Source organism: Mus caroli, chromosome 13 (genome assembly GCF_900094665.2).
Source record: "Mus caroli chromosome 13, CAROLI_EIJ_v1.1, whole genome shotgun sequence".
Lineage (NCBI taxonomy): Eukaryota > Metazoa > Chordata > Mammalia > Rodentia > Muridae > Mus > Mus caroli.
The window spans coordinates 56162177-56180529 of NC_034582.1; the positions used below are offsets into that span (position 1 = coordinate 56162177).

Below are 18353 nucleotides of genomic sequence, written 5' to 3' on the forward strand. Positions count from 1 at the left end.
AACCGTTGCTAATCATATTTCGAGTTCTTTGATTGAAACATGGAGTCCTATGCCATTTTTATTATTATACTTGTGTCTACTTAAGATTCCATTGATCATCTACTTAGAAACAAAATTAGCCTTATAGCTTTTTTTATCGTGATGAAATAGGCCTAACGTGGAAATGGACCTTTCAGCAGTACGTCTATGGAATTAGCGACATACACATGGTCTTGCAACTGTCAGCACCATAGTTGTCCAGATTCGATTATTTGTATTTCTAAACTGAGTTCTCATTGCATATATATCCTCTTTCCCAAGTCCTGAACCTACCACTTGGTTTTCTGTGTTTGAGTTTGAGGACTGCTACAGGCAGAAAGCTTGTATCTGCCTCTACACCTCAATCACGTTGAAAGTAGATTGCTATTCCAACTGTATAAAGATTTGTGATCATTACAACATGAGCACTCTGCACAGCACACGTCAGTCTCCATGCTTTCTGGAGTTGAGCTATTCCTCCATATGGAGATCTCAGGCTTAGCCCTTGCTAGGCTTTTGGCTCCCTTTATATCTTCCTCTTGCTAGCAACAGAGGCTCCACCAAATGACATGTGTATTTTCAACCTCTGCTTTTAATCCTCTTGGGTACACATTCAGGAGGCCAGATGATGGGCATATAATTCTCTCCTTTAGTTCCCTCAGAGTTTCCACAGAGCAGGCACCACTGTATTTTACCACCAACCACGCCCACGGGTGCAGATTTCAGACTCTTTCCTGACACACAGTGTTTCCTGTTTCCCCTTTTGAAGACCCTCTTCCCCAACTGTGTGTAGCAGGTCTGAGCTATGTTTCTCAAGAATCAGTGCTATGAGGAATTTTCTATTGTCTCAATTCTCATTGTTCTCTTATTCATAAGAAACTCTCCAATAGTTGTTTTGTTTTGTTTTGTTGAGTCAGGGTTTCTCTGTATAGCCCTGGCTGTCCTGGAACTCACTTTGCAGACCAGGCTGGCCTCGAACTCAGAAANCCGCCTGCCTCTGCCTCCCAAGTTCTGGGATTAAAGGTGTGCGCCACCACAGCCTGGCTCCAGTAGTTCTTTATTAGTTTATTTTGTTATTTGGTGAGTTTTAAGAGTTTGAAATTTTCTTCTCCTCTTTCTCTCTCTCTCTCTCTCTGTCTCTCTGTCTCTGTCTCTGTCTCTGTCTCTGTCTCTCTCTCTGTCTCATACACACACTGTATCACCTGAGTAAATACTTCATGACAATAGGCTGATTCCTACGAGCATGTGTGTTCTGAGATCCTGACCTGAGCACACAGGTGGACACAGATATTTGTACCCACTGAGCCTCCTGACAGCATGGGATTTTTACTTTCTTTGTTAGTTCTTTTCTTTTTTCTTTTTTTTAAATTTGGAGTTTTAAATAATTTCCAGATAAATAACATTCAAATGTCTTAGACAGTTGGGTGGATGGGTTTTCTCCCAGTGTTGATAGTGTTATTTAATATACTTTTAAACTTTAATCAAATTGTATGTTTTTTTTCTAATCAACTGTATGTTACATTCAAAAATCAGTAAAAATTTCTCTTCAACAATATGCTCCCCCTGTTGTGGGTTAGGTGGATAAACAACCCCACTTGATTCTGGGAAACAATGATCCATTTCCCGCAGAGGTGTTACCCTAGCTTCCCACCCAGCATTTCTTCCCTGAGATGCCTCTGTAGGGCTGCTCTAAGCCTGTCAGGGAGCAGGACTGCAGACCTTCATCCCAGAGAGTTTGCCCACACCTGGGAAGAGGGAATGCTACACAGAGAGGAGAGAAGATCCCATGCAGACACACCCTGCTGTGCTTTTCTACTGGGAGGAGAAACTCTTGGGAAACCACATTCCAGCAGGACTGTGAATTCTTCATCAAATCTAATCTCATAACCTGCTTTCCAGGACACTAGTGACTGAAGTTCCACATAGCATTTAAATTTGCCTAAACAAACAGATATCTAGTATCTTACACACACACACACACACACACTTATTATTCACTTTATATCCTAATCACAGCCCCCTCCCTCCTCTCCTCCCAATCCCATCCTTACAAGCCCCTCTCCCAGTTGCCCCCTTCCCTTCTCCTCAGAGAAAGGGACCCCTCCCCCCCAAACTTGGATACCACCCTACCCTGTGACATCTAGTCCCAGGAGGGCAAGGCACATCTTCTCCTACTGAAGCCCAACCAAGGAGTCTAAGTACGGGGGAGGAGATCCAAAGGCAGGGAACAGAGACTGAGACAGTCTCTGCTCTACTTGTTAGGGCACCTACATGAAGACCAAGCTGCACATTTGCTACACATGTGTATGGGGTCTATGTCTAGCTCTTTCATGCTCCCTGGTGAGTGGCCCAGGCTGTGGGTCTTCTTGTAGAGTCCTTAACCCCTGTGATTTGCTCACTTGTATCCCCTACTCTTCCACAAGACTCCCTGGGCTCCACCTGATGTTTGGCTGTGGGTCTGTGCATCTGCCTCCATACACTGCTGGATGAAGCCTCTCAAGAGACTGTTATGCTAGGTTCCTGTCTGCAAGAATAGCAGAGTATCACTAATAGTGTCAGTGTTTTTCTCTCTCACATGGGATGGGTTTCAAGTTGGAGCAGTCATTGGTTGGCTGTTCCCTCAGTCTCTGCTCCATCTTTATCCCTGAACATCTTGTATGCAAGACAAATTTTGGGTTGAAAGTTTTGTGGGAGGATTGATGTCCCCCTCTGAACTGGCTAGTTTTGTGTCAACTTGACACAGCTGGAGTTATCACAGAAAAAGGAGCTTCAGCTGAGGAAATGCTTCCATGAGATCCAACTGTAAGGCATTTTTTTCAATTAGTGATCAAGGGGGAAAGGTTCCTTGTGGGTGGAACCATCTCTGGGCTAGTAATCTTGGTTCTATAAGAGAACAGGCTGAGCAAGCCAGTAAAGAACATCCCTCCATGGCCTATGCATCAGCTCCTGCTTCCTGACCTGCTTGAGTTCTAGTCCTGACTTCCTTGGTGATGAACAGCAGTATGGAAGTGTAAGCCGAATAAACCCTTTCCTCTCCAACTTGCTTCTTGGTCATGATGTTTGTGCAGGAATAAAAACCCTGATTGAGACAAATTGGTACCAGCAGAGTGGGGTATTCCTGTGACAACCTGACCATGTTTTGGGGAGGACTGTGGAAGGACTTTGGAACTTTGGGCTTGAAGATCCATTTGTTGTTAAGAGCTCTCTTAGATGTTATGTAGGAGCTTGGAAGATAATGTTGAGAACAGTGCAGAAGATGGAGGTCTGGCTTGTGAAATTTCAGAGGGAAAATTAAAGACTCTTTTCAGGGCCATTGCTGTTTTGATTGTGAAGATTCTGTGGTTCTGGTTAGCTGGGGCTGAAGAATCAGCTGTGATTAACAAGATACCAGAACTACTAAAGCAAAAACTTTGCATTAAGGGACTATTGATGCTGGTTAGCTGGAGCTAAGAAATTAGCGGTGATTAAGAAGAGACCAGCATCATTGAGGTGACACATCTTCTGGGAAGTGTTTTCTGAAAGCACAAAGAGGCTGTGTTCCAGAGATAGCTAAGGTTGTACTCCTGCTGGAGTGGGACTTGGTAATGTGTAAGGGTCACCCAGGTGGGACTGGTTTTGAAGGCATGAAGGGGTCACACAGAGCAGCTGAGGCTGGGCAGTGTGAGAGGCCATGGAAAGCCATTGGTGAAGGTGCAGCCTCAGTTGCAATTGAAGGCCCAGGATTGAAGGGGTCATGCAGTGTTTTGTAGATGCCACCATGAGATGACCACCAAGAGCAGCAGNAGCAGTGGAGTACAGGCATCTGGAGCCTAGAGGACGACGCATGTGCTACAAAGGGCATAGTTGGAGAAGTGACCCAAGCCCTTGGAGGAGCCCAGAAGATCGTGAGTTGGATCCCAGACACTGGACGGTTGGAGATTGATTTTTTCTTTTGATTGTGACTGTGCCCTGATATTTTCCCTCTTGAAGGAAGAAACTATTCTAGTGGAGACCACAGTTAAGAGACTTTTAATTGTGAAAAGACTTTGGATTTTAAAAGATATTGGACATTTTAAAGGGATTGACTTTTAATATGTAAAGACTGTGGGACTTTTAAAGTTGTTTAGATCTTGGGGATGAATAAGAAATTAAGGGTTGAGGCTTACTAGTGATGTGTTTGTGTGTCAAGTTGACAAGGGGTCAATTGTACTGGCTAGTTTTGTGTCAACTTGACACACTGGAGTTATCACAGAAAAAGGAGCTTCAGTTGAGGAAATGCCTCCATGAGATCCAACTGGAAGGCATTTTCTCAATTAGTGATCAAGGGGGAAAGGTCCCTTGTGGGTGGGACCATCTCTAGGCTGGTAATCTTGGTTCTATAAGAGAGCAGGCTGAGCAAGCCAGTAAAGGACATCCCTCTATGGCCTTTGCATCAGCTCCTGCTTCTTGACCTGCTTGAGTTCCAGTCCTGACTTCCTTTGGTGATGAACAGCAGTATGGAAATGTAAGCTGAATAAACCCTTTCCTCTCCAACTTTCTTCTTGGTCATGATGTTTGTGCAGGAATAGAAACCCTGACTAAATCACCCTCCCTCCTCTGGAAATCCTACCACGCTAAGGGGAGTGGCCACTTCAGTACCTATATTGCCTTCTGGTCGGAATCTATGCTAGATCACTCATCTTTCACATATTAATCTCTATTTCTTTTTATGCTTGTTTTATTTTTGATATTACAACTTAATTACATCTTCTCTTTCCCTCCTACAAACCCTCACATATAGTCCTCCCTATTCTTCAGCTTTATGGTCTCTTTTTACATAAATTGTGTTTACATGCATATATGTATTTGCATACACATATATTCCAGAAAACACCAACCAATCCAAATGCTGACTTGTGGATGCCAGTCCACATGGATACATTTATAAAACACCTGCACACCAAGTCTAAGGGAACATTTGGGGGGGGGGGGATAAACATTGTAAGAGCTAGAGGATCAAGGTCATTGCTGTGAGCTTGTTTGTCCTCATAGCACCAGGAGCTAACTCATAAAATCTTACCAAAATTATTATATAAACCTAGATTAGTGTCACCCATGGTTCCTATAACAGGGTGAAAATGATGATAATTGCCACAACCATGTCCAAGGTGCTCTAAATTTTAAATTATATGAGGAAACCAAGTTTTGAGGACATACATACACAAAAAAGCAACAAATTTGAAGGTACCAATAGTCACATCAGTCACTGAAACACCTGTGCATACAACATCTGTGAAATGATGCTGGCCCAAATCACATCAGACCCTTGAGTCTCAGGCTGTCCCACTGAGCACTTCTTTGTCACATGCCTATTATTCTTAGGTTTGGTCTTTTCATTGTGTCCCAAATTTCCTGGATGTTTTGGGTTAGAAAATTTTTACCCTCCATATTTTCTTTGAATGATGGATGGTTCAATATCTTCTATGGTATCTTCTATGACTGAGATTCTCTCTTCCATTCTCGTATTCTGTTTGTGATGCTTGCATCTGTAGCTCCTGATCTTTTCCCTGTGTTTTCCATCACCAGGGTTGGCTCCCTTTGTGGTTTTGTTATTGTCTCTTTCTTTCTTTCTTTCTTTCTTTCTTTCTTTCTTTCTTTCTTTCTTTTTTTTTTTTAAAGGACTTGAACTGTTTTCTTCAATTCCTTCACCTGTTTGATTGCAGTTTTCTCTATTTTTTTTTAAAGGAGATTTATTTGTTTCCTCTTTAAGGGCTTCTATCTGTTGACCCGTGTTTTCCTGTATTTCTTTATGAGTGTTATTTATATCCTCCTTAAAGGCCTCTATCATCTTCATGAGATAGGATTTTAGGTCAAAATCTTGCTCTTTGGGTATGTTAGAATATTGAAGGCTTGGTGTGGTAGGAGAACTGTGTTTTGATGATGTTGAACCATATTGACTCTTGTTGCTTTTGTTCTTGCACTTGCCTTTTGCCATCTGGTTACCTCTGGTATTAACTGGTCTGGGTATGTGGGACTGTAGCAGGCCTCCTTGGAGGCAGGTAGAACTGCATGACCTGGGTTAGAGCAGGTATCCTGGGAGGCAGGCAGTGCTGTCTCTGGTTAATGCAGAAGTCCTATGTCTATGGTTAGAGCAGTTCTCCTGTGTCCCTGGTTAGGGCAGACTTCCTGGGAGACAGGCTGACTGTGGGGTTTAGGGGGCAGGCACATCATTGTGCCATGGGTACAGGTGGAGGTGCAGACCAGAAGGGAGATGAGGCTCAGGCAGAATAGGATAGAACCCATGTATGCTGGGCTCTGTCGGGGTCTCAGCATTGTTATTAGGGTGAATGTTTCACCTGTGTCCCTGGTTAGGGCAGACCTCCTGGGAGACAGGCAGGCTGTGGAGTCTGGGTCAAGCACAGTGATCTGATTTGTTCCTCCTTTATTCCCATTTTCTACTTCTGTTATTTAGGCTTTTTCACATTTTGGCTCAGTATTTAAGGAGCTGTACCAGTGCACACTGAGTTTTGGGACCCTATAGATAGGTGGGAATTCTTGTCATCCATATATAAGGGAATGAAATTAGAGCCATATTAATCCTAGTGAATAAAACTCATTTCCAAATATACAAACAGATTGATATGAAACCTTCAAAGCTAAAATCCTAGATGGAAATAAAAATCCAAAACCACCTTCCCAAGATAACCCCTGCGTCATGTTTGTTCTAGAATTCCTTTGTGGAACTATCACACTTTCCATCATTTTAATGCATGAGATCTTTCCTGCTCTTTGGGAATTCCCTAACTATCTCAAGCATAATCAATTTCTGGTCAATAACCTTATAAGAAGTGTACTGACTGGTTTTGTGAGTCAATTTGACACAAGCTGGTGTTATCACAGAGAACACCATCCATGAGATCCAGCAGCTGTAAGGCATTTCTCAGTTAGTGATCAAGAGTGGAAGGGTTGGAAATTCAGGACACAATGAGAAGACAAAACCTAAGGATAATAGGTATAGAAGAGAGCAAAGATTACCAACTTAAAGGGTCAGTAAATATCTTCAACAAAATTATAGAAGAAAACTGCCCTAACATAAAGAAAGAGATGTCCATGAACATACAAGAAGCCTACAGAACCCCAAATAGACTGGACTAGAAGAGAAATTCCTCCTGTCACATAATAATCAAAACACCAAATGCACAAAACAAAGAAAGAATATTAAAAGCAGTAAGGGAAAAAAGTCAAGTAACATATAAAGGCAGACCTATTAGAATTACACCAGACTTCTCATCAGATTCTATGAAAGCCAGAAGATCCTGTGGAGATGTCATACAGCCACTAAGAGAACTCAAATGCCAGCCCAGGCTACCATACCCAGCAAAACTCTCAATTACCATAGACGGAGAAACCAAGATATTCCATGACAAAACAAATTTACCCAATATCTTTCCTCAAATCCAGCCCAACAAAGAATAATAGAAAACTCCAGCACAAGGATGGAAACTACACCCTAGAAAAAGCAAGAAAGTAATCTTTTTCAACAAAACCAAAAGAGGATAGCCACACAAGTACAATACCACCTCTAACAACAAAAATAACAGGAAGCAACAATTACTTTTCTTTAATATCTCTTAATATCAATGGACTCAATTCCCCAATAAAAAGACATAGACTGACAGACTGGCTACACAAGCAGGGCCCAGCATTTTGCTGCATACAAGAAATGCACCTCAGTGACAAGGACAGACACTGCCTCCGAGTAAAAGGCTAAAAAAAATTTCCAAGCAAATGGTCCCAAGAAACAAGCTGGAGTAGCCATTCTAATATTAAATAAAATCTACATTCAATGAAAAGTTATCAAAAAAAAGACACGGAAGGACACTTCAATACTTGCCAAAGGATAAAAATCTACCAGAATGAACTCTCAATTCTGAACACTTATGCTGCAAATGCAAGACCACCTATATTCATAAAAGAAACTTTACTAAGGATCAAAGCACGCATTGCACCTCACACAGTAATAGTGGAAGACTTTAACACTCCACTTTCAGCAATGGACAGATCATGGAAACAGAAACTAAAGAGAGACACATTGTAACTAACAGAAGTTACAATGGATTGAACAGATATTTAAAGAACATTTCATCCTAAAACAAAAGAATATACCTTCTTCTCAGCACCTTATGATACCTTCTCCAAAATTGGCCATGTAATTCATCACAAAACAGGCCTCAACAGATATAAGAAGATTGAAATAATCCCATGCATCCTATCAGATCACCACAGACTAAGGCTCGTCTTCAATACCAACAAAAACAATGGAAAGCCCACATACACATGGAAGCTGAACAACATTCTGCTCAATGATAACTTGGTCAAGGAAGAAAGAAAGAAAGAAAGAAAGAAAGAAAGAAAGAAAGAAAGAAAGAAAGAAAGAAAGGAAGGAAGAAAAAGAAAAAGACTTTTCAGAATTTAATGAAAATGAAGGCACATTATACCCAAACTTATGGGACATATTGCTAAGGGGAAAACTCTAGAGCTCTAAATGCCTCTGAAAAGAAAATGGAGCGAGCATACACTAGCAGCTTGACAGCACACCTGAAAGCTCTAGAACTAAAAGAAGCAAATACACCCAAGAGGAGTAGACTGAAGGAAGTAATCAAACTCAGGGCTGAAATAAATTTTCTTAGTTAGAGTTTCTAGTCCTGCACAAAACATCATGGCCAAGAAGCAAGTTGGGGAAGAAAGGGTTTATTCAGCTTACATTTTCCACATTGCTGTTCATCACCAAAGAAAGTCAGGACTGGAACTCAAGCAGGTCAGGAAGCAGGAGCTGATGCAGAGGCCATGGAAGGATGTTACTTAACTGGCTTGCTTCCCCTGGCTTGCTCAGTTTGCTTTCTCATAGAACCCAAGACTACCAGCCCAGAAATGGCACCACCAACAATGGGACCTCCCACTTTGATCACCAACTTAGAAAATGCCCCACAGCTGGATCTCATGGAGGCATTTCCCCAAATGAACCTCCTTTTTCTATGATAACTCCAGCCTGTGACACATAAAAACAGCCAGTACATCAACCAAGTAGAAACATAAAGAACTATGCAAAGAATCAACAAAATCAGAAGCTGGTTCTTTGAGAAAATCAACAAGATAGATAACCCTTAGCCAGAATAACCAGAGGGCACAAAGACAGTATCCAAATTAATAAAATCACAAATGAAACGGGAGATGTAACAATGGAAACCAAAGAAATTAAAAAAATAAAAAAATCCTACTACAAAATCCTATACTCAACAAAATTGGAAAATCTGGATGAAATGCACAATTTTCTAGACAGACACCAGGTGCCAAAGTTAAATAAGGATCAGATAAACCATCTAAACAGTCCCATAACCCCTAAAGAAATAGCAGCAGTCATTAAAAGTCTCCCCCCAAAAAACAAAAAAACAAACAAACAAACAAAAACCAGGACCAGATGGTTCTAGTGCAGAATTCTATCAGATCCTCAAAGACCTAATACCGATACTCTTCAAATTATTCCACAAAACAGAAACGGAAGAAAAACTACCCAATTCATTCTATGAAGCCTCACTTATACCAAAACTACACAAAGACCCAACAAAGAAAGAGAACTTCAGACCAATTTTCCTTATGAATATCAATGCAAAAATACTCAATAAAGTTCTCAGAAACTGAAACCAAGAACACATCAAAATGAACATCCATCATGATCAAATGGGCTTCATCCCAGGGATGCAGGGATGGTTCAGTATATGGAAATCTATCAACGTAATCCACCATATAAACAAACTCAAAGAAAAATCGCACATGATAATCTCATTAGATGCTGAGAAAGCATTTGACAAAACTCAACACACTTTCATGGTAAAAGTCTTGGACAGATCAGGAATTCAAGGCCCATACCTGAACATAATAAAATACAGCAAACCAGTAGCCAACATCAAACTAAATGGAGAGAAACTTTAGCAATCCCACTAAAATCAGGGACTAGACAAGGTTGCCCACTCTCTCCCTACCTATTCAATATAGTACTTGAAGTCCTAACTAGAGCAATTAGAGAACAAAAGGAAGTCAAAAGGATACAAATTGGAAAGGAAGAAGTCAAAATATCACTATTTGCAGATGATATGATAGTATACTTAAGTGACCCCAAAAATTCCACCAGAGAACTCCTAAACCTGATAAACAACATCTGCAAAGTGGCTGGATATAAAATCAAATCAAACAACTCAGTAACCTTCCTCTACTCAAGGAATAAATGGGCTGAGAAAGAAATTAAGGAAACAACACCCTTCACAATAGTCACAAACAATATAAAATATCTTGGTTTCTCTAACCAAATAAGTGAAAGAGCTGTACGACAAGAACTTCAAGTTTCTGAAGAAAGAAATTGAAGACCTCAGAAGATGGAAAGATCTCCCATGCTCATCAACTGGCAGGATTAATATAGTAAAAATGACCATCTTGCTGAAGGCAATCTACAGATTCAATGCAATCCCCTTGTTCCTGTGAAGGCTGGATGCCCCAGTGTAGGGGAATGGGTGGTCCAGGTGGGGGAACACACTCATAAAAGCAGGGGGACGGAGGATAGTATAGTGGGTTTCCATGGTGGGGGGAAGCCAGAAGAGGGGATAGTATTTGAAATGTAAATAACAAATATATATATATATATATATATATAACAAAATTAAAAAAAAAAAAAAAGAATAGGAGGGTCCAGCCCATTGTGGGTGGTGCCATCCCTAGGCTGATAGTCTTCAATTCTATAAGAAAGCAAGCTGAGCAATCCAGGAGAAGCAAGTCAGTAAGCAGCATTCCTCCATGGCCTCTGCATCCACTCCTGCCTCCAAGTTCCTATCCTGTGTGAGCTCCTGTCCTGACTTCCTTTGGTGATGAACAGCAATGTGGAAGTGTAAGCTGAATAAACCCTTTCTTCCCCAACTTGCTTCTTGGTCATGATGTTTTGTGCAGGAATAGAAACCCTGACTAAGACAAGAAGTTTCTGAAATTTTTCATTCTGTGCTCAAATAAGCCCTTTACATATGGCATGAGATGACAAGTAAGGGGGTCACTGGGAAACATTCTGTTAGGGCCTTCATTTCTCCCATTGGAAATCTTCATCAGGGGTGACAAGGAATGTCCTGTCCCATGTGTGACAATGTTAGCTCAGATTCCCATTGCTCACTGTAGACTATAAAAGGGCATTTTATCATGAGTTCTTTTCCTTTCTTATGTCGTGTGAAGCACCCAGTGCAGTGTCATCCCATCACTGGATTCCTGCAAACTCTATTTGTAAGTGTTTGAAATAATTATGTTGAAGTTTGGCCCCATCCACAGAGCAGCCATTTATTTGAAGAGGCTTAAGTATAAATCTCACATCATACTACCTTATTACAGTGCATAACATGCACACTAGGGGCTAGAAATCCTTTCTGTAAAGAGCCAGATGTTTGGTCCTACTCAGCTCTGCTCTGTATGGACCTTACCTAAGAACAGGTAAGAATTAAGTTTGTAGGAAGAAGCAAAGGATGAGATTTAGGTCATCCAAGTCAGCTAGAACAGGATATATTTGATGCCAGAGAGATGGCATTCAAGTTCTAGGCACATGATGATCAGGGCACATGTCACAGTCACTCATTGACCTGAGTTCAAGAGAGAACAGATGTGTAATTCAAAGCAATTTGTTTTTGTTTTTATAAATAATTACAGGAAAGGGGGAAGAAGGGTTTATTAAGGGCTGAATGGGGGAGTTAACTGTATTCCTTAGAAAACCTTGTTTTGAATCTGCATTGTCTCTTCTTTTTGCAAGCACCAAATGTCTGGGGATGGGATAAGTTTCTGCAGTTTTGAGACAGCTAGCTCACTGAATCTCACACATATCAGTTATGCATGCCAGGAGATTATCATTGGTAAATGTTAAGAAAAGTGAAATTGCACCCATGTCCCTACTTTTGAGTTGTGAGGCCCCGAAGGGTTATGAAAGTGTCACTTCAGCATGCCAGCATCCTGTGATTGTTGACTCAGATAGAGAGATGGCTTCTACAAGGTGACAGCAGGGTACAGGACTACAGGACTGATGCTTCAAAGCTGAGAATTAAAGCCCAGTCTCAATTCAATGCAACAACCTAAAGTACCTTCTTGATACATAAGGGCAAATAATTTAAACTTAGTAAACATATGTAGATTAAAAATTTAAGTTCTGGGACTAGAGAGATGGCCTAGGGGTTAAGAGCACTGGCTGTTCTTCCAGAGGGCCAGCACACACATGGAGGCTCAGAACTGTTTGTAAACCTAGTTCCAGAGGCCCAGGACCTCCACACAGACATACACAGAGGTAAAACACCAATGTATTTAAAAAAATAAAATAAGCCATGCATGGTAGTAAATGCCTTTTATCCCAGCAATGGGGTGGCAGAGGCAGGTGGATCTCTGAGTTCAAGAGAAGCCTGGTCACCTGGGTGAGTTATAGTCAAGGATGCAGTGAGAAACCATTATTCAAACAACATGTTTTGAGACTGTGGTTAAGGATGTGTATCTCAAAAATCTGATGAAGGTTGTACTGACTTAGGACAAAAAGAATCTTCCACCCTCCCCTAAAACACCACCTTCACCTTCTTCACTGGATATTCACACTCAATGGCACCTTTGAGTAAGAGAAGCCACCATACCCAAAACAGAAGGAACAACATCAGTCTTTTCAATGTAGGTTTTATAGAAATTGTATCCATCTTCTAAAAAATTAAAATTCAAACACTATGGATATAAAACTGCTTACAGCCATAGAGTGCCACTTGAATTTAACTGGAATAAAATGTCCCAGAATTCACACCAAGCACGGAACTCCAGTGACTCAGCCGCCATTGTCCACAGAGCTGAGGCTGGGCCCCGAAGGGGAAAGACTTCCTTGATCCATGCCATTCTCTGTCCACTCCTCATTGTCCAGCAGCTCACACGATAGGGTAGCAAGCATCTGAAGCAATCCCACAGTTGTTGTTCCGGTCCTTGGCCATCTTTATGTAGCCATTCATGCCCCAGTCTCGACCCCAGCTAGAAGAAGCAGCAGCTTGTCATTTAATGGAAAGAACACAGTGCGGCACCTTCATTACACTACCTCTCCTTTGAAACAGAGACAGACGTTGAAATACACAAGGACAGTGAAAAGCCACCCACGTTTGGCTCAATACTAGAAATGCAGTGGTTCAAATTCGATCTCAACCCTCCCCAAAATGTCACATTCTTATCATGGTCACCACACCTTAAAACGTCTGTATTCAAACTATGTGGGGTAAATGCTAACACCTGCACCCAAATACTGCCTGCAAACTTCATTTCCCCTTAGTGTTTCCCCGTGGGTGTTTTGGCTATTTATACCTGTTCTTGACCAGCCAGTACTTCCTGCCATCTGATTCTTCACCATAACCAACCACCAGGACGGCGTGATCCAGAACAGTGCTGCTACAGTCTGGCTCATAGTACATGCCTGGAAGGTAAATTCAAAGACAAATGAGAGGTTCCCATGACCCCACAGTGTCTGCTGTCACCATCAATAATAAAAACATTTCTAATTTCAGCGACCAGTCAGGACTGAATTGGTGTTAGTGAGGCTTGGGATATCAGCTCTTATGTAACATAATGGAAGTAAAGCTTAGCATACGTCCTCAGGAAAACACTTGCTTGGGAGGGTGTAAGAAACCCCAACCTGAATATAAGGAAACCACATGAAACATGAAATACAGGTGTCAAGAAGCACCTCTGAGACTGAACTACAGAAATGGAATATTTGTTTAAAGTCCTAAAGAGCCAGCAACTTCAGAAAATTCAATACAATTAGGTCACATAAAACCCCATCTTGCTTATTTAAAAAACAATGGTAGACACAGGTTCATTAGATTGTCCTTAATGTCAAATAGAAGTGCCACATATAAATATTGCTCCTGTTGGTTTTAACACCTATACCTCAAAATATTTACATTAAATGTTGACACCCAGATGAACTGTGGTGGAGGCATAACTCTTCCTTATGATTACTGTGAAGAAAGCACTTACCCTCCTTGTAGAACTGGAACGACTTGTGCTTAGTGTCAATTCCAACTGAGATGGGCCCCACAGTGGCCACAGCCTTCATCAGGGCATCTTCACTGGATTGGACATTCACAAAGCCCGTGACTGTAGCAGCAGAGTTTCTAGGATTGTACCTGCATGTTCCATTCTTTGAAAGACAAAAGAGGGGAAAAAAGGGTTATTGCCATCCACCACCCAGGAAACATGAGTCACTCAGAACTACACTCAGCTGAGCTTCCATCACACAGGTGACTTAGCATTTGCTGTGGAGGATCTCCAAGTGTATGTGTCTATAAAATGTCACCAGACCTGACAAGCTGGTACACTTCAGTGGCTAAGAGAAATTAGCTTATGTGTCTTCAATAACACCCTATAGGTATTCTTATAGATAAGAAATTTTATGGTGGAGAAATCTGTTATTTGTAGAATGGTTTGCCTGCATTCCATGTACACAGAAGCAGGAACAGCTACACAGAAACCGTGGCATGGGACGAGCCTGCAAAGGATGACATTAATGGCAGCACATAGGATAATGGGATGGATTACGTCTTGGAAAGATGAGTTCTTAGGACAGTTCACTGCACAGTTGTTTGTAAAACCTAAGCCCGTGCAAAAGCATAGGGTTATACTTACCAGTGCTTCATATGGGTAGGACACACTGGTGTCCAAGCCTCCATTATCCTTTACATACTGGAAAGCAAGATCTGGCAAGCCACCATTGCAGCCTTGGTTGCCTTGTGACCAGGAGCAGTCCACTAGGTTTTGTACACTCAGAGGGACCAGTTTACCTGTTTTCCGGAACATCTGTCCCTCTAGTGAACCAACTGCACTAAAAGCCCAACAAGAGCCACAAGAACCCTAGGAAAGAAAGAGAAAGCTGTCACCCACAAAATGAATACAGATGTTTTGGCAGCAAATCTCACTCAGGACACAACAATTTCACAAGCAGTGAGTTCTATGGAGCTCCACAGTCAGTAAGTCAAAGATGGCATTTCCTTCCTGGCTTCCTGGTGGACAGTGATACCTGGAATGTTCCATGTGTCCTACCTGGTCTTTTACAGGAGTTACATAGCCATGATCTCTCCAATCCACAGACTTGGGGACATCACCCAGCAAGGGCTCCTGGAAGACCTTCATCATCATCTTGGTCTTTTGGCCTTGAAAGCCAGTCATCAATTCCCTGAATTCTGTATTGGTCTTCAAGAAAAGGTAAACAAATCATTGCAAATGGAGAGATGACTTACAATGAACCAGAGAGGAAGGACCATGTTTGGCAATCCACACCACACTCACCAAATCACCAAAGGCGTTCATCTCCAAGCTGAAGCCGTGCTTCCCCTTCAGATAGTCCTCGTTGTGCAGGTCGATCATCTTCTTGTTGTTCTCCCACACTGCTCTCTTCTGTCCTTCTTCATTCTGGAAGAGATACAGTGTGTGGTCTTTCTACTTCAAGCCCAGCCTTAGTTCCCTCAGTGGGCTTGCTGCTACAGCCAATAAGAACCAAGGGTATCTGTCTACCTCTGGAAGTCATAACTCAGGCCCTGTGGCATCAAGGTGGTTTGCCACCGGTGTTCATAAAACCTGCCATGTGGGCAGGCCTGGAAGAAACTGCTTCCACAATATAAAGTCTAATCTTGCCACAGCAAGGACCACTGTCTCTGTGTTGCCCCTGGACATGTCCCTGGTACCAACCATGTTGTAAGTTTTCTTGTGTTTTGTCTTCCATTCCTCCCATACAGCATCCAAACTGGGATTGTGTGCTGGAGCAGCTGAGACCACCCCTAAGCACAGGGTGGCCAGGAGGAAAACTGGAGTCATACTTCCAAACCTAGAAGTCAAGAAGAAATGAGGTTCCTGTGACATTCCTCCCTCAGAAATCCAGGCTACTGCAGTGGAATAAAATTACCTGCATCATTCTATCGATGATATACCTAAATTTGTTGAAAAGCCTAAGAATGCATTTGTTACAGTCACATATATAGGAATTTCTTTAGTAAAAAACAAAACAAAAACAACAACAACAACAACAACAAAAACAGATAAAGAATGAAGAACAACTGCCCATGGACCCAGGATTTGGAGTGTGTGTGCAGTGTGCACTTAGCTCACCACAGGGTCTATATACACTTTGCTTCAGAAGATTAAAGGAGCAATTAGCTTAAGACATAGGTGCTCAGGTTTTGTGCCATTGTTATTGAGGTCACCTAAGTTAAATGTGACTTATGCACAGTGTGATCCATAGTACATAAAAGAGTTCTGCAAGACTTGAGGGTCACCAGCTATCTTTTTCTTGATCAGTATACACCAGGAAAGAAGCTATGCCTTGGTTCTTACACTTCTGAAATCTTTCTGGGATTTTTCTCTCTAGAAAAATCTTAGAAGTACAACAGTTAGGAATCTGTCTGCCTCCTCACAGTGATGGGCTTTCAGAATCACACCTGACTGTTTCAATAAGGACAGGTCACAAGGCTAAGTTACTGGATGGCAGATCTACCTGTAATATAAGGGATCGAAGGACAGACTAGTCCAGAATTTCAAGCTTAAGTCATATAAGCCTTTGATGCAACACTACAGATAGGACACATTACAGGAGGCATGAAATATGCTAGATCTTTTGCACCTGCTGGCTTGGACCTATGAATTATACTTGACAGCAAAGTGCATAATAGTGCCTCCAGTTGTTAGAGTAGTAATGCCCATGGCACCTACGGTTTAGGGGGCAAGCTGGTACTTCTTGCGCCCAGGCCTTGACAGCCACCTTACTTGTACTGTACTCAACTTTGTCCTCCTGAAGGTTCTGGTGACCTCCTGTGCTCTCCATTCATTATACTCTGCATTGCCACCACAGGTGTACTAAGGTTGAGTTGATATTCTCATTCCCTAGGGAGCTGCAAGATGCTTCAAGGAGTCTCTTGAGGGTGCTCCTGCCGTGCCAGTTCCAAGTCTCCCTTGATAAAGCTAAGGGACTCACCTGGGATGTCCACAGCTGGGCAGGTGGGCTTCAGAGTCTCAGGTCTTCAGAGGTTGCTGAGGTTCCAGGCTGTGACACAGCTGCATGTGGATCCAGACTTTATATCCCAAACTGTGGCTCCAGGACAGTGTGCCTGCTCAGTTGTCCCTCCCTGCATTTGGCTGGGTGAGCAATTGGACTGCACCTTCAGGCTGTGGGACTGCAGGCACATACTGACACTGATTCTCATTCTGACCTGGGGCATTGGGTGTAAGCTGCCTTGGTGGACTGTGGGGAAGGGAGCAGTGGGTCCCTGTTTAGGAAAGTGTGAGTCTCGTGACATTAGCTGAGAAAGTGCTCTCACAGAGGGCTTGGCACTGGCTCAGGATAGAAAATTCTAGCTAACTATGTGTGGATTTCCATTCCAACCCTGCTTTCCCCATAGAGTAGAGATTTTTGTTAAAATCCTTGCCACTCCTTCCCCATGAGCAATTATATCCTAGTCCAGTGTTTCCTCTTTAAGTCAGTCTAAGCTGGGTGTCCTAGAAGTTATAGACCCTGGGTCCATTTTCCCCAATGTCAGCAAGAAAAATATGGGCTTATTATAATCTTTAGAGGCAGGCTATCCCCAAACAGGGAGAAGATGGTCATAGTCACCCCAAAGTTGGACTAGGATTGGAGTGTCCTGAGACTGCAGCGCACTTGCAACTCACCTACCTCATTCTGACTGCTCACTATGCATCTTCCTTCTCTCCTATCTTCAGCTACAGCAAACATTGTGAGGAATTTACACAAACCCAGGTGAAGACAGGAAGAGTCACCAGGATTTTGGAATCTGGTTTGGTTGGCACCTCTGAGCTTACAGAATGTTTTCTCACTTGCTGCCTTAGGGTTGACTTTAGGGGTCTTACTTTCACAGTAACTGATGCTGGGTATGAGATAGGGTTTGCACACATTTTAAATGAAGGAAACATGTAAATCTACAATGTGTACATAGTAGCTCTTAATATTGAACAAACTAAGGAAAAATAACCCAAAATTTATTAAACCTTCATTTTTTAACATATGGTATACTGTAGAAACATCTTTTAGGGAAATATTAGAGTCATATTTCTTGAACAATCTTTGTTAAGCATGTTCTGAGTTATTTTATTAAAACAGTCATTGCATTTTTATTTATCATTTAAATTCTTAGATTCAATCAATACTATATATATAAAAAAATCAGACATGTGACTTTTTCATTGTGGTACAGTATGCCTAAGTGGAATTCCTAACAATTTCAGACCTGCTTATCAATGTCCATAGTGCCATACTCACTGTCTTATAAGTGTCCTTCAAC

General features: G+C 41.9%; 1 protein-coding gene across 1 annotated transcript; it reads right to left on the reverse strand.

Annotated features, from left to right (window-relative positions):
• Positions 1–12698: 12698 nt before the first annotated feature.
• Positions 12699–17108, reverse strand: LOC110308147 (cathepsin L1-like). The gene is made up of 8 exons (XM_021180519.1): positions 17033–17108; positions 15754–15889; positions 15355–15477; positions 15109–15258; positions 14695–14919; positions 14047–14209; positions 13372–13480; positions 12699–13047 (listed from the first exon to the last, which is right to left on the reverse strand). Exons 2-8 carry the CDS (start codon positions 15877–15879, stop codon positions 12948–12950), a joined length of 996 nt encoding a protein of 331 aa, XP_021036178.1. The 5' UTR covers positions 15880–15889; positions 17033–17108; the 3' UTR covers positions 12699–12947.
• Positions 17109–18353: the final 1245 nt, after the last annotated feature.